The sequence below is a fragment of the Cheilinus undulatus genome, linkage group 1 (genome assembly GCF_018320785.1).
Source record: "Cheilinus undulatus linkage group 1, ASM1832078v1, whole genome shotgun sequence".
Classification (NCBI taxonomy): Eukaryota; Metazoa; Chordata; class Actinopteri; order Labriformes; family Labridae; genus Cheilinus; species Cheilinus undulatus.
The window spans coordinates 56,595,870-56,611,059 of record NC_054865.1 but is presented as its reverse complement, the minus strand read 5'-3'; the positions used below and the strand labels follow the sequence as shown (position 1 = coordinate 56,611,059).

Here is a 15,190-nt window from a genome sequence, read left to right as displayed (position 1 = left end):
TACATCTTTTTATGCTTCACTGGCACTTCTTGAAAATCCCATACAGCAGGGGTGTCAAACTGAAGCACAGCAGGGCCCAAAATCTGAATTTAGGTTTAACTTGAGGGCCTAACAGGGTAAAGATCTGACCAAAAACTATCATCCGTGTTTTCACAGATAAAAAATTATAGGGAAAATTAAACCGTGATGATAAAGGATTTCAAAATTTCTAAAAAAAAAATACAAAACAAAAAAAAAAAAAGGAAAAATGATTAAATACCACAGCATCAGTGTAAGAGTGTGTCCATGTCAAATTAATACTAAATAAATGAATGAATGAATACATAAATGAGTTAAAGGCTCAAAATCTAAGAAAAATTGAAAAATTCAACTTTATAAGTCCTAAAGGTCAAAATACAAAATTAAAAGTCAAAATAAGGTTTTTAAAAGGCAAATATATGAGATTGAAACCTAAAATCATGAGTTTAAAGGTCAAGATATGACAAAAAATACAAAATCAAGAGTTTAAAAGGTCAAAATAGAAGATAAAATTCTAGATCAGGAGTTTAAAAAGTGAAAATATGGAATTAAAATTCAAAGTTAGGAGTTTAAGAGGTCACAATATGAAAGAAAAGGTCAAAATGATGAATTTAAAAGGTCAAAATACGAAATAAAAAGTTAAAATCCTAACTTTAGGTCATAATCTTGGATGCAAAAGGAAAATATGAAATGAAAACACAAATTAATTTCTTTCCCTCATTCCTCACTATTTCTACTCTCTACTTTTGCAGATTTTTAGGACTTGACAAAGTTTTTTTTTTTTTTTAAACTTCAAGGTTAAATTTAATGGACAAGCAATTACATTTATGACAATGAATATTGGAAACAATGCTTTTGGAAGCATTTAATCCATAGTAGCATGAATATGAGGGTGCAACAAGCTTCAAGCTATAAAGGAGGCGGCTGGGGTGGAGGAGGTTAAGCAGTGTGGTGCATCAACATTAATGCAAGCAGGGATTAGAGAGAAGTACGTCATATTTAAATGGACCGCTGTGTTGAGTGAAAGAGTTTTGATTGGCTGTGGGTGCTGGTAGGTGATAATTAGATCAGTTGGCTATCAGCTGATTGTGGCTGAGTGTATGACTTCTGTGAACTAATGTTAAGATTCATCAATATTAGATAGCGTAAACTAGGGCAGAACAATTAAAAAAATATCAGATTGCAGTTATTTTTGCTGATATTGCAAATTTGTAATCAGTTGATTTATGGAGGAGATTATCATTTTTATGTCTCTTGTTTTGATTAAGAAAAATGTACATGAAACACAAAAAGGAGGATTTTTGTAAACCATTCTGTGCATAAAATCTCTGCTGCTACAAAAGATAATGTATTAAACTGGTATTTTAACATATTTTAAGTTAAAAAATATTGCAACTTCAGCGATTTATAAATAAATATTTAATCTAATTTGCAATTAATTGCCCAGCCCCTACTTACTACATTTGTTAATGTATATATTTTTCTAAATAGCAATTTTTAAAAATCCGTTTCATGTTAATCTGTCTTTTTAGATGTCGTACATCAAAAACATCAAGTTGAAGTAAAAAAAAAAAAAACAAAACAAAAAAAAAAACATAAAGTTGATACCAAGATACCAAGCATGAATAGTTAACACTGGTGTTTTTATTTTCAAGAGAAGTATTAACAAAATGGCAAAAACTGCCCTTGGACTTCTAAAGTTTAAGAAATAACGCAGATGTCCCTTATCAAAATAAAGTGAAGCATGCAAAAAGGTCCATCCCTACCCCAACACCAACTTACATTCTAAATTAACTAAAATAATACTGAATGAGCCTCGACCAACACAGAAACAATTAAACAAAAGCTCCTGAGGAGTTGACTCTAGGAATATAAGAAAAACAAATATTATAAAACAGGCACAGAAAAATAAGCAGTTCTTACCATTGCTATATAGACGTTGGCAAGGGTAAAGTGGTTCACGACAAAGTGTGGAGCGATTTCTACAGCCATACGAGCGACTGTGAGAGCGTCCTCCCACAGGCGAGCGTTCTGGAAGATGTTAGCCAGGCTGATAAGGGGCACATCCTATGTCACAATGAAGAAAGAAAAAAATAAGTTTTATTTTCTCAGGTTTAAAACCTTAACATTACAGCATTTCAAATCAAAACACAAGAACAACAGTATTTATGCTGAACTTGCCTTCATCTGATGAGGAGCGTAGTTCAAGGCCTGGCGCAGGCAGTCGATCGCTCTCTTGCCTTGACCTTTTACTCTCCAGTACAGAGCAGCCATGCTGGACAAAACCCAGGATGTCTGATTCTGCATTTTGGACGTATCGTTAGAAATCTTCATGAGTGTCAGGTTTAGGTGTTACAATGGCTAACAGCTTTTGATTTTGCAAAAAGCTGGCCCTTTTTTTGAATATTTACTTTTCTGCAGATATGAAATGCAATTTGCAATGACACAAAACACATCTATCTCCAAGAAAATCCAGTTCAAATGTATTATAGGCAAGTAGTTTTAACTGGTCTAGCTTTAGGGCCCAACACCACCTCCATTATATCACTGCAAAAATGTTGGTTGTTTTTCTTAAAATATGGGAAATAAAGACATTATCATGAGAAAATCATCACAGACTGATGAGACAGCCAGGTAAGTAAAAATCCAGAGAAAACAACTAAAATGTATTTGTTATGTCGGCACAATGTGGTGAATTAAAATGCATGCAGGCTTTGAGCCACATTATTTTCCTGGAGAGAAATCTGTGACCCACTGAAAACAGCTCAAGACCCACTTTTAGGCCCTAACCCACCAGTTAAGAACCAGTGTTCTAGATCACAAGTTTAAAATCTCTGCAGGACTGAGGTTGAACTATGTGATGGTATATTTAAGGGTATTTTGCTGGAATCTTCAGCTAGGAAAGACTATCTTTGACAGAATGTTTTAAAAAAAGAGACTATCAGAAAATAAAGACTTTGTCAAATTAAGAAGACCAACAGGACAACATGAGTTTAAGTTAAAACAATTCAGAAAGTGTTTATCTCTTTCATATACAAAACTGGAGGCTATCTGAAGAGACTAGACAGTAAAATCTCCACATCATGGCAGAGCTAAAAGACATGAAAGAAGCTAAGGTCAGACAATTAAACTTAAGGTGAAGAACATTCTCTGATATTGCTCCTTCTGGGAATATTCAGCGTAGCAGCAGACATGTTTTTGTGATCAAGAGAGTGCTCACCTTCTCCAGAACTTTAGCGATGCGTGTTCCTACTTGCTCAAAGGACTGAGGGGAAAACTTATCTTTGCCAAGGTTCTGCAGGACCTGGAGGTAAAAAAAAAGAAAACCAAAGGAATCAATGAAACAAGTGGGACTTTGATGGATATTTACCGTAAAATCTGTTATAAATCACAATAATATTACATAAATATAATACTGTTATATTATATAATCAATATATAATAATCAGTTTGTTTTGTAGTCTCACAGAGGGAAAAAGTATTTTTACTGTCAATTTCCAGTGCATTCAGCAAAGTCCACAATGTGCTGTTTCACCACGAAGTCTTCATTCCTGCTTGCTATAATGAGGGCCAGGCAATTAATCGCAAATTGACTTTGCAATATTTCTATAACCTGAAATATGTCAAAAGGCCAGTTTGATGCAACGTCTTTTGCTGCAGAGATTTTATGCTCTACACATTATGCAAACATCAAAGGTTCTTTTGGGAATTTTTTGTTTACAAAAACCCTACTTTTCTTCATGTATATATATATATATATATATATATATATATATATATATACACACACACACACACACACACATATATTTGTTTTTTAAATCCAAAACAAGAATAACAAAGAAATAATGATGCCCTTCAATATTACTACTGATGTCAGGCTTAAATTGTGTGAGCCAAAATTGCAATTAGATTGTTTTTGATATTGTTTATCCCTAGTTTAATCTATTTTAATTGTGCCGGTTATAAGAAAGAATGATTCATTGATTGTGTTTGCTGAAGAACACATAAGAAGTTTGAAGATTTTATTTTATTATTGTGTCAGACATGCAATCATAAGCCCAGCCCACATGGGCTTACATGACACCAAGAATTCAGACAGAACCAGGATCAGAGTGCATGGTGGTTCTCTCACCATTATAGAACAGAAAGGAAGATGGAGACTACCTAAAAATTAGTTAATTAGTTAATTAAAGTCTCTTGTCTTCTTTTCCAGGCATTTGAGACAAAATTAGAAAGTTTAAATACATCAAACTTAAACAGCCATTCCAATTTCTGCTCATCAGTCAACTGCAGAATTTCAGGATTTTGACAAGTCATTTCATGAAGCAACACTTCTCTGAAGTCATCATATTCACTTTCTATTTCTCCTAAATCACACAGCTCACAGAGTCTGTTTTCTCTGGGGATATTTTTGAATCGACCGATCTCAATAGCCAGAGGAAGAATACCAGACCTCAGCTGTGCTAGCAAGGATCTTTGGCTTCTAGATAGTCGAAATGTGATGTACAGTTCAGGCATAAATGTGTTTTTAATCAGCACATACGTACTTAGTTTTGGTTTGGACAGAATATGTTCACACCATTTTTCTTCAAACTTAATCATGAGCTTCTCTTTCAGTGAATTAACATTGCAGCATAAATTATTCCTGTAGATATACGACATATCCACCTCCTAAAAAATTGAATAAATTTCATTAGCCCATGAGGAATTATTTACTTTACTCCATAAAAATACTCTTTTATTAATTCTGTCCTCTGGCATCAGATTAGGATCCTAAAAATCGCATATAAAATCGCAATTGCAATATTGGGGAGAAAAATCGCAATTAGATTATTTTCACAAATTGTTCAGCCTTAGCTATAATGCAGTTGTTTGTTGAGCTCTATTCAGATTCTCAGCCTGTGAGTTCCTCTGCCCTCTGCTGGTCCCTTGTTGCACTCCCCTGATGTATAATGACCTTTTAGTACACCCCTATTTTCTTGAAATGCATAATAATGATCTAATGAAGAAGACAAGATGATAAAAAGTGGCCCCAACCCCTGAGGGCCTGGTCTGTATTTCAGCACATTGTTCACTGTGAAAAATCTGCAGGAAACACACAATGAATGAGGGAGAATCGGTTATTTTGCATCGCTGATTTCAATGACAGTGAAACGCTGACTATCTGAGAGTTTTATTATTTATTTATTTTTTTTATTATTATTTAATTTGAGTTGGCTTTGAGGATGCCATTAAACTACTGCATTGTCTTTGACCTAATGATTGTTTTGGCTGTCAGACTTTCATTGATGACACTCAGACCTAACAGCTGGAATGCTGCTCTTTATTCTGGTACTAGTATAAGTTTCTTACAACCCTGACATGTTTCATGTAGTCTTATGCAAAGCTTTATTTAATATGAGCTTTATTAACTGGATTCATTGATGAAGTGCGCCTTGGAAACTGAAACTCCACTTGTTTTTGTTTTTTTTGCTAAATTTACAATAAACAGAAGAAAATGAATATTCATTGCTGTGGTCAGCATTAAAGAGCATTCAGAAAGTTTCAGACCCCCTTTACTTTTTTCAGTGTTGTTAGGTTGCAGCCTGATACAACTACAAAAAAAATGGTTTTATTCTCATTAATCTACAATTAGACACCCGTCATCAAAAAGTGATGAGCAATAGCACCTATTGCTCAGTTTGGCCAAGTGACAAGCTCTTGGAAGAATCCTGGTTGTGCAAAACTTCTTCCACTTGGGAATTCTGGAGGCCACTGTGCTCTTAGGAGCTTTCAGTGCAACTAAATTTTTTTGTAGCCATCCCCAGATCTGTGCCTGTCAACAACCCTGTCTCTGAGCTCTGCAGCTCCTCTGACCTCATGGCTTGGTTTTTGCTCTGATATCATCGTCAGCTGAGAGGCCTTCTATAGAGAGGTGTGTGCCTTTCCGAATCGTGTCCGATCAATTTATTTTACCACAGGTGGACCAATCAAGGTGTAGAAACATCTCAGCAAAGATCAGAGAAATGAGAAAAACCTGAGTTAAATTTACAGTGTTTTTACAAAGGGTCTGAATTCTTGCATCATGAGATATTTCAAGTTTTTTTAATTCTAATAAATTTGCAAAAAAAATCTCAAATTCAGCTCTCACTTTGTCATTATTTAGCACTGAGAGTAGATTAATGAGATAAACTTTTTTAATGTATTATTAGGCTGCAACCTTTCAAAATTGAAGAAAGTGAAGAAGGACTAATTACTTTCCAAATGCACTGTTTATCTGCTATACCAGCTCACCTCACGTAGCTGGCTCTCTCCAGTGTAGTGGATGGCGGCTCGATTGGCGACCCCAGACAGGTGGTCCAAGGTGTGCATACTGGCAGCGAGGTTGGCGTTGCATAAAGGTTCAGCAGCTGGCTCCTGGAGTGGAGTGGCAAAGTCTATGTGCTCTGTGATACTGAAAGAAGAGAATTAAGCAGATTATGAGACACTCACTTGTAACAGATCACAAATAGCACGTTTCCCAGTTTTCCATTTCTATTTCCAACATTTTCCAGGTCCCCTAAACAGTCGATACTAAATCTTCCAGTTAGTACAGAGTCAAGTTTTTCAGTGCCAAATAAATTTACAATGACTAACACTCATTTTCATAGTTTTAAGAAGTGATTTGTTAGAATGCAAAATGGAAATGGCGAGACAGAGAGACTTACTCAATGTTCTTGGCAGACACAGCCAGCCAGGTGCTCGCTACAGTGGTGAGGTCTACTCTTCGTGTCCGCTGGCACTCCTCTGGTCCAGGCCAGCCAAGACTTGTGTAATCCCTCCAGCGACCTGTCCCCAAAAAACCCACCAAAGACATAATTCTCACTGTGTTCATACTGCTGGAATAAAATACAAGGCAGGTGTATGAGATACCTGAAGGGCCAGGTGATGGGATTGTTGGCCCGCTTATCTCTAAGACAGAGTGTCCTCCAGGCAGTGACTCCACCATCTGGCTGTCATCAGAGCTGGCAACACTCTCTGTACCGTCAACTTTGGCCTTTCTTACCCGCTTTACCTGGAAGGTAATCTAATGAACGACAAATACAGCTCAAATGTTCAGCTTGTCTGTGCACACTCCAGTCAAATCAATCAAAGCTTGGTGATTATTGTTGAAGGTCATTAAAGAAACGGGTTAATCACACTCACCCATTCAGCTCCCTCATCATCCTCACAGTTTCCAAAACAAGGCCCCCCGCCGGAGCGAGCACCCATTACACGGTCGTTCTTTAGCACTCGGATACCTCTAAGGTCCCCTCGTTTCCCTCCAACATCCAGCGCTCCCTCAAAAGCTCCCATCAGGTCCTCCTTCAGCTGCCACTCCTCTTCTCCTTCCACTCCTCCACTTCCAAATGACGAGGTCATCTGAGCTGCTCCCGAAGGAGAAGGAGAAGGAGAAGACTGCTGCTGTCCACCTGCCTCACCTGATCCATTACTGTCCAAGATAACCTCTGAAGGGTGAAGGAGCAAGAGAGAACACAAGAGAATAGAAGTCAGTCTGAATGATGCTGATGGCTTAGCCCAACATGAGCTATACTCACCTACTTCATTAGGCATATCTGTTCCATTAATGCAAATAGCTAATCAGGTAATGACACAACAGAACCCAATGCATTTAGGCATGTAGACACGGTCAAAACAATCTGCTGGAGTTCAAACCGAGCATCTGAGTGAGAAAGGTGAATTAAGTAGCTTTGAATGTGCCATAGTTGTTGGTGCCAGATGGGCTGGTCTGAATATTTCACAAACTGCTGATCTACTGGGACTTTCATGGACCTGGACTATGGCGACATGCCTGGGTGCATTGGTTTATGCCATGTGATTGGCTGATTAGATATTTGCATTCATGAGCAACAGAACAGGTAAACCTAATAAAGCAGTCTGTAAGTGCAGGCTACCAGTGACAAATAGTCACTCAATTGAACTGTTAAGCCCAGGTCAAAGCAAACATTTATAACGAGACGAGCTAAAACACGCAACCGCACGCGACTGTCCCGCAAAATTCTGAAAGTCTTTTAGTTCCTACTGCTCCAACTGAGGGAGAGACAATGCATCATTTCCACAGAAACAACTCTGCACAATCAGTCTGTCTCTACTAGGACAGTACCGTGCATTTATTTTCTTCCGCATCTTCATTATCAGCGTCAGGCTGTATGGTTCCTGCATGAGTGTGATTCACCCTTTACTCAAGTTGCTGAATGCATGTGTTCTGTCATCACCATCATAGTGCAGAAGTGCAATTCCACTGCACACAAACACAAAAATGCTTTTCCATTTCAGTCTTATCACTAAGATATTTGCAGAAAACAGAACACATTTCCAAAATTCACAGCAAAACTAAGGGAACATTGGGCATTGCACAAATATGTGTTGGTGTTAATAGCATATCAGCAATATAAAAAAAAACAAAAAACAGCTGTTTGCAATTTGACAAACAGAATTGTAGGTAACACCATCAGCTGGTCTGATTTGAACTTATTTTATTAAATAAGTGAAAATCTCAAGAAAACAATCAGAATATACTAGTTTTCCTGAAAAAAAGTATATGGATAGATGTCTGCCTAGGGCAGTGGTTCCCAAATGTCTGGCCCACCTTTGGCAGGGAAAAATATTTTGAGCCCCCCCCCCACTGCTCACTTAACAAATCAACAAGTAAAAACATTTAAATGTACGACAAACACACCGTTACTAACTATTTTTTCTAGAATTTACCACAACATGAAGCCTAAAAAAATTGAGTTTTAAAAATCTCACTATCTGAAGAGGAACAATTCCCTTGAAAATAAAAACTGCAATAATTTCAGCGATTACTGTGGGCTTATTTGATGTGACAGATCTTCTTGAGTCCTGGGTGCAGCTCTGAGACTGCCAATGTCTGTTCATTTCAGTATCCAGCTTTGATTTGTTTTCTGTTTTTTTGTCTTAATTGATGCAACAGCCAAAAAACAGATCTAACACAGTAGGATGTTGCAAAAGGAAAGAGTGTGGTTAAGGCTCTCAAGCCTAGCAGTGGGTACTGTACTACTTTTCCACTTCAATCTGAAATGCAGAAATTATCTTAAAATTAAACTGCAATAACAGTGTTGAATCTGAGGTAACATCAATAAACTGCTCCTCTTCTGCAGTGCTGAAGTCATCAGCTGGTGATGCTAAGCCTTGCCACGCCCCCTGGGGGGGACTCATGGCCCACTTTTGGAGCCACTGGCCTAGGGCTTCATCATCAGAGATATTTTCCCTTTTTTCCCCTGAAACTAGTTTGGACCCACTGAAAACAGCCCTGCAACCCACTTATGGGTCCTGACCCACCAGCTGAGAACCAATGCACTAGATGGCTTTGCTAAAACCTTTCAAAGACTTTAAAAGACTAACACCTGACATCCTAATGAAACATCGCATCTAATGAAAATTTGTTTGCAAGTCACTGAGTTTTTAGTTATAGACTAAGATTTTGCAAAGACTCTGACAACAAGACGATAATAATATAATACAAGATTATAACATAATAATATAAGAAGCAACTTTGCAAATTACTGCAACAACCGAAGAATTATTCCAGACACACTTCAGAATTAAAGTACTGTAATATATCAGTATTAACAATATAAGAATTGCTTGAAAAGTTGTTAGGCGCATGGGCAGCATTTCTGACAAATCGTCTCTAGATGTGAGAGGGTGTCAGATGTTAGTCTTTTTAAAGTCTTTAAAAGTTGTATCAAAGTCCTCTGGTGTAAAGTCAGCATAAGAGACCTAGTAATATCTGTGGCCTGGAGATCGTTACTAAAGCATCCTGGAATATTTCTCTTATATTGCAATCAAGCCATCGTAAAAAAAATTCTTACTCTCAAAGAGCAATGAGTCCTCCATGGCTGAAATGGTCGGTGCATCCTGCTTCTCCTCGCTGCCCTCCCATTCCTCCAGCTGTATACCAAGATCCTCTTCAGTCATGCAGGCAGCACCATCTACATGGAGTACAGTTATACTTACATTAGCACTTTTAATCCAAATCTTACCCAAAAGATATAAACATACTGTGACACAGAGGGTTCAAACTTTTTTTAATTTCTGTAAGTTGTAAGTTTCATAAAAGCAAAGTCTTCTGTAGTGGGCATGAACACTTACATTCCTTAAGCATGAGACTGTACAATTTTAATTTAAGTCATAACCTTGAACTTTTTCTCTATAGACATGGTTCTTATTACTGTCAGTGAGCCATTCAATGGTCTACACCTGAGCTGGATCATGAAAGCTCTGGCACAAGCTGTTTCCAGGTAACAACTGACAGAAAGAGATGAGTTTCAAATTTCACAATAAAGAAACTTTGTGTTCTTTGGAAAAAAAAGAAACAAATCAGGGCTAAAAAGACCAAATCTCTTTACATTCTGCAGGATACATTCACCATCTCAATTTACCAAAGGTCAGAGAGTCTTGCCCCAACCTGTAGACTTTTGAACTTTTCTCTACATTACTTCCAGTGAAGGTTTTATGAAAGTCATGGGAAACCCATGAAAACAGCTATGTAAGAGATACAGTGGAAAGATAGAAGGTAAATTTAAAATAATGTTCTTTAGTCTTATTCTACAACATTTAACCCATGTGGACTTGTTTTTAGGCTGTGTGCTTTGACAAACTAAGGCATCAGAAGACAAGGCAGTAATGATGTTAATGATAAACTCATGACCAGCTGGAATTAAACCTCCCGACACCAGAGTGTTGCAAGAATGTTGTAACTGTTGCTGCCATGCAAGGCAGTCTATTGGGCTGTTTTGTTTCCCTCGCTGTTGTTTAGATTGTTAGGAATTCTTATTAAGGCCTTTTTAAATGTGGAGCTGTTCCTCGATTGCTGTTGTTGGCTGAATGACTACTCTAAATCTATAAAAGCATACACCTCAACTTAAAACGATAACTTTTCAATCTAGCAACACTCCAGCAGAATTAAAGAATGCCAGAAACCACTACAGAATTTCACAAGAGCAAAGTTTCTGTATTTTTTTCTGTAGTTTTTAAGCTAGGTGACCTGACATAAGGTGGGTGTGTTTTAAAAGTGCCTTTGTGACCTCTTGTACTCAGTGTGCTTAAGAGGAGCAATATTTAGCTTTGGAGAGTAAAATATAGACCCTTCTAATTTTGGCTTCAGCTATTTTCTGCTCCCTAAATTATTGAGTAGCCAAATTTCTCCACTTGGAAGCACTTTCTCTTCACCCCCACTCATATGAATAAAGAAGAAGGTGCAGTCTCTATTCATATCAAGAAAGCAGCATACTACAGTGGCATACTCAAACAGTTCTGCCTCAAAGCATTAAGAAACTTTTTCTTTATCAAGTCAGGAGTCTCAGCCGGTCTTCATAACGCCCCAGCAGTGCCACAGACTGACTGGCTCCATGCAAAGTCACAGTGATGCAGTAAGTTGTGCACAGGAGCTCCAACATGTTATTGTCTGCATAAATGAACATCATTTTCCAGAAGATCAACATTTCTGAATTATAAATCCTTTTATGAGAGTGTTGTATTGTGATATTTTAAAATTCTGAGATAGTGAAATTTTGACTTTTGTGAGCTGTAAGCCCTTCTCATCAAGATTAAAACAAACAAAAAAATCATGAAATATTTCACTTTTCAAAGATAAATCTAGACTATACAGACATTTCACTTGAATTAAATAACAGGAAAAGGTCATTTTCAAGTTATTATAATGTTTTGAAATGCACATACTAATAGCTTCAGTCAAATACCAATTCAACACCTGATTCATCCACATGCATTTCATCTGCTTCATTTGAGTTAAGTAAAGAGGGCACAAACCAGAACTAGCCATGAAAATGCTTATCAGTCAGTTCCAATTATTTAGAGCCCCTGATCATCAGGGTACTCTGAATAAAATGCCTGTAATTTCAACATGACAAATGCCATATTTCTGTGAAATCCCTTAAATTAAAGTTTTAAGTCTAAGCTTTAGTCACATATTTTTTTTTTCATTTTAAATCCAATGTGGTTGCAAAGAGAAGCTCCTAAATCTTGTGTTGTTATCCAAACATGTGGACCTAACAGTGTATTTTACATTTTTCTTTCATAAAGTAGGAAAAAAATGCACATTTTTCAAGATCTTGCTGTACTTTGTTGCCCTCTGTATCAGGGCTGAACGATTTTGGAAAATAAACTCATTGTGAATTTTTCTCCAAATATTGCCACTTAATATGCGATTATTCATGGTATTATTTACTTTCTTTAATTCCTAAACAAATGCTGAACAATTCTTTAACAATATCTAATTCTGATCATTTTGACTCCTATTGCAAACTGGATATGAATTGTTGCATTAAAGGGTTTTTGTCATGCTCATATTTAAAGGAAAAAAAGTACAAAAATGAAGGTGAGATTTTTTTTTAGACTATTGTAGAAAATATGGCACTTGAATAAGCGCAAGATATGTCATGCATAACATTTCTACTGCCAAAAAATAGTTTAAAACTGCTATTCAAACAAATTTCAGGTCCAAGAAATATTACACCTTCTGCGGATTGAAAATTGCAGCACGCTATATTACGATTTAATCTAATTCTTATTTATTGCCCAGCCCTACTCTGTATGGAATAAAGATAATGATGGGTTTAACTACTTTGTTATCCGTCTGCTTTATGATTCAGCTCAAATTTTTCACAAAAATCAGAAAATTGTGCCACATTTACTCTGTTACATATGGAAAGATTTAATTAAGAAGGAGGTTTGTGTTGAGAAAGTACTTCAGCTTCTTGCACTTATGATGCAATGGTTAGCCATTTACAAAAAAAAAAAAATCTTAAAAGCTGAAATTCATTCAGCAACAGTTACATTAACATTACCTCTGAGTAAAACTTTGAATCATCATGGTTAGAACCATAGTTCCATAGCTGAACTAATCTGGGTGAGTACCATCATAACTAGTCCAATTTTCAGACACATAGTATGAAAAAAGTCTGTGTTTTTTATCAGCTCACCTGAGCAGGGTGGTCTGTGTGAAAGATTGTAAAGGGAAGGGTAAAACTGCAGACAACGCAGCAGGGGCAGGCTGCTGCGGCACTGTTCACAGCCAGCCAGGGATGCAAAGGAAGTAGAGGAGGAAAGGGCTGTCACCAGGATGTGGCGGAACAAGGCCAGGGCACCTGTCATGTTGCCCTGGGCCAACTGCACGCTCACCATGCTGAGCTGGGTGTGGGGCTGAGGGAGGAATACAAAGCAAAACACAACAGGAGAACATTAGCCAAAGGGAAGCATATGTGAAAACTGGAACTCAGCTAGAAAAGACATGTGTGTCACCCTGCAGAAACACAAGGAGTAGTTCTTTAATAACAATGCTTCTTGCTTTATTTAACTTGTACCGGTACAGTTACCCTGACATTATTTTTGCATCATCAATTCTTACACTCTCTGCCCTTTTCTTTCACGTTTCTACCCCTCCTTATTCTTAATAGCCCCTTTTTTTAAGGGTTGGCTTAACAAGATGTTCCCTATTGATTAAGTCCACACTGATTCAGTGTTATCTTGCTTATCCTGCACATTTTGGGCCACTTTAATTCTCCCAAAGGTCCTCTTTTGGGTTGAAACCCAGAGTCTACAGGCCACTGGGGAGGACTAAATTATCTTCATGTTCCTGGAATAACCTTGAGACGACAAACCTCTGCAACATGGTTGAATATATTGATGTGTGAATCAGATAATCAAAAGATAAAATGAGTTGACATTAAGAGATTCAATCAGCCGGCCAACTGTAAGGGATAACAGAAGCACTCAAATGTTTCTTAACTGGCGTTAAACACCAGGCACATTTGTGCCAACCAGTAAGGCTGGTAATAGGTATTTCTTGTTCCAGACAGGTTTCACGAAATTTGAAATAAAGTTAGACAAACTGTACAGGACTATACAGGCAAATGCCATTATTCTGTGGTTCAATTTCATAACTTTTGAGCCAACAATGCCCTCCTTACTCAGTACCACTGCATTAATTCCATGTTTTATCCTCCCACACAAGAGTTATTCACAGATAGAACTCAAATGTGGATCACTCACTTATCACTACTTCCATTACCAGCAATACCTGACACAGTAGCCAAAGCTAAAACTTTATTAGCGTGAGTGCACATGAAAGAAAGTAAAACCCAACAATTGTTCCTGTACCTCTGAAGCATTGAGAGCCAGTGCTTGCTCCAGTAGTGTTTCTGCGTGGGTGGTCAAGCCATGGTGTAGCAGCAGGTTAGCAGCGTTGGTAAGGGACAAATGGCGGTGGGAGGGCGGAGCTGAGCCCAACACTTGGCGCAGACACTGCAGGGCATGGCTGCCGTTGCCTTTGGCCCGCCAGAATAGGGCTGCCTCGTTGTGGATCTGCCAGCGAGGTACAGCAGCCTAAACATACAGACAAACAAATGTATGTTAGCTCTGGACATTGATGCCTTCATATAGATTCAGAATGCTGCAGCTGGACACAATTAACGGCTTCTTAAGTGAATTGGCAGTAAATTCTCAAATCTGAGATGTGAACATGATATCACTCACAGGTTAAAAAAAAAAATACAAGTACTTCTCTAACAGTCTTATTTAAATCTACTTATCAGGCGAACAGAAATGGGTGTTAAAGGTCACAGCCAGTTTAAAATAACAGCATTGAAACTGAGGGGTGGCATGTTATCATTAATAACATGAGGCAGTTTAACTGTTCTTTATTGTTGGATGGCAGAAATTATGACTGCTCAAGGAAACAAAACCACAAGAAAGTCATCATATGTTCCTGAGGGATACAATCTACCAAAGAAAAAACTTTCATCACCAAACAGTTAGTAAAACACTCAGCTTCCTGTCATCCTCTGAGCTTTCCCACCTTTCAAAAGGATACACAACAGCAGTGATCATCAACTGGCAGCCCAGGCCACATCAGGGCCACCACAGCTTCCTATCTGGCCGTTGGAAGATTATTGCATTTGGAAAATTTGAGAGGGATAAAATTTAGGTTGCAAGATATATTTTTGGGCTTTTATGCCCTTATTGATAGAGGAAGACTGTAGATGGAATCAGAAACAAGAATGAGAGTGGAGGTGGGGGATGGGGGATATGCAGGATAGGTGCCGCTGACTTGAACCTGGGCCATCCTTGTACATGAGGCACGATGTAACCACTAGGCCATTTGCAC

The 15,190-nt window shown here is 37.8% G+C and overlaps 1 protein-coding gene across 2 annotated transcripts in view; it reads right to left on the bottom strand.

Moving 5' to 3' along the window:
* The window catches only part of ttc17 (tetratricopeptide repeat domain 17), a 32,706-nt gene that overhangs the window by 1,634 nt on the left and 15,882 nt on the right, over positions 1 to 15,190 (bottom strand). For both annotated transcript variants that reach the window (XM_041791614.1, XM_041791623.1), the window contains exons 15-24: positions 14,185 to 14,409; positions 13,008 to 13,227; positions 9,876 to 9,995; positions 7,186 to 7,487; positions 6,913 to 7,066; positions 6,708 to 6,828; positions 6,295 to 6,454; positions 3,239 to 3,322; positions 2,200 to 2,319; positions 1,942 to 2,085 (exon numbers count right to left, since the gene is read on the bottom strand). In XM_041791614.1, the coding sequence (XP_041647548.1) occupies positions 1,942 to 2,085; positions 2,200 to 2,319; positions 3,239 to 3,322; positions 6,295 to 6,454; positions 6,708 to 6,828; positions 6,913 to 7,066; positions 7,186 to 7,487; positions 9,876 to 9,995; positions 13,008 to 13,227; positions 14,185 to 14,409 (1,650 nt within the window). The remainder of the gene's footprint in view (positions 1 to 1,941; positions 2,086 to 2,199; positions 2,320 to 3,238; positions 3,323 to 6,294; positions 6,455 to 6,707; positions 6,829 to 6,912; positions 7,067 to 7,185; positions 7,488 to 9,875; positions 9,996 to 13,007; positions 13,228 to 14,184; positions 14,410 to 15,190) is intronic.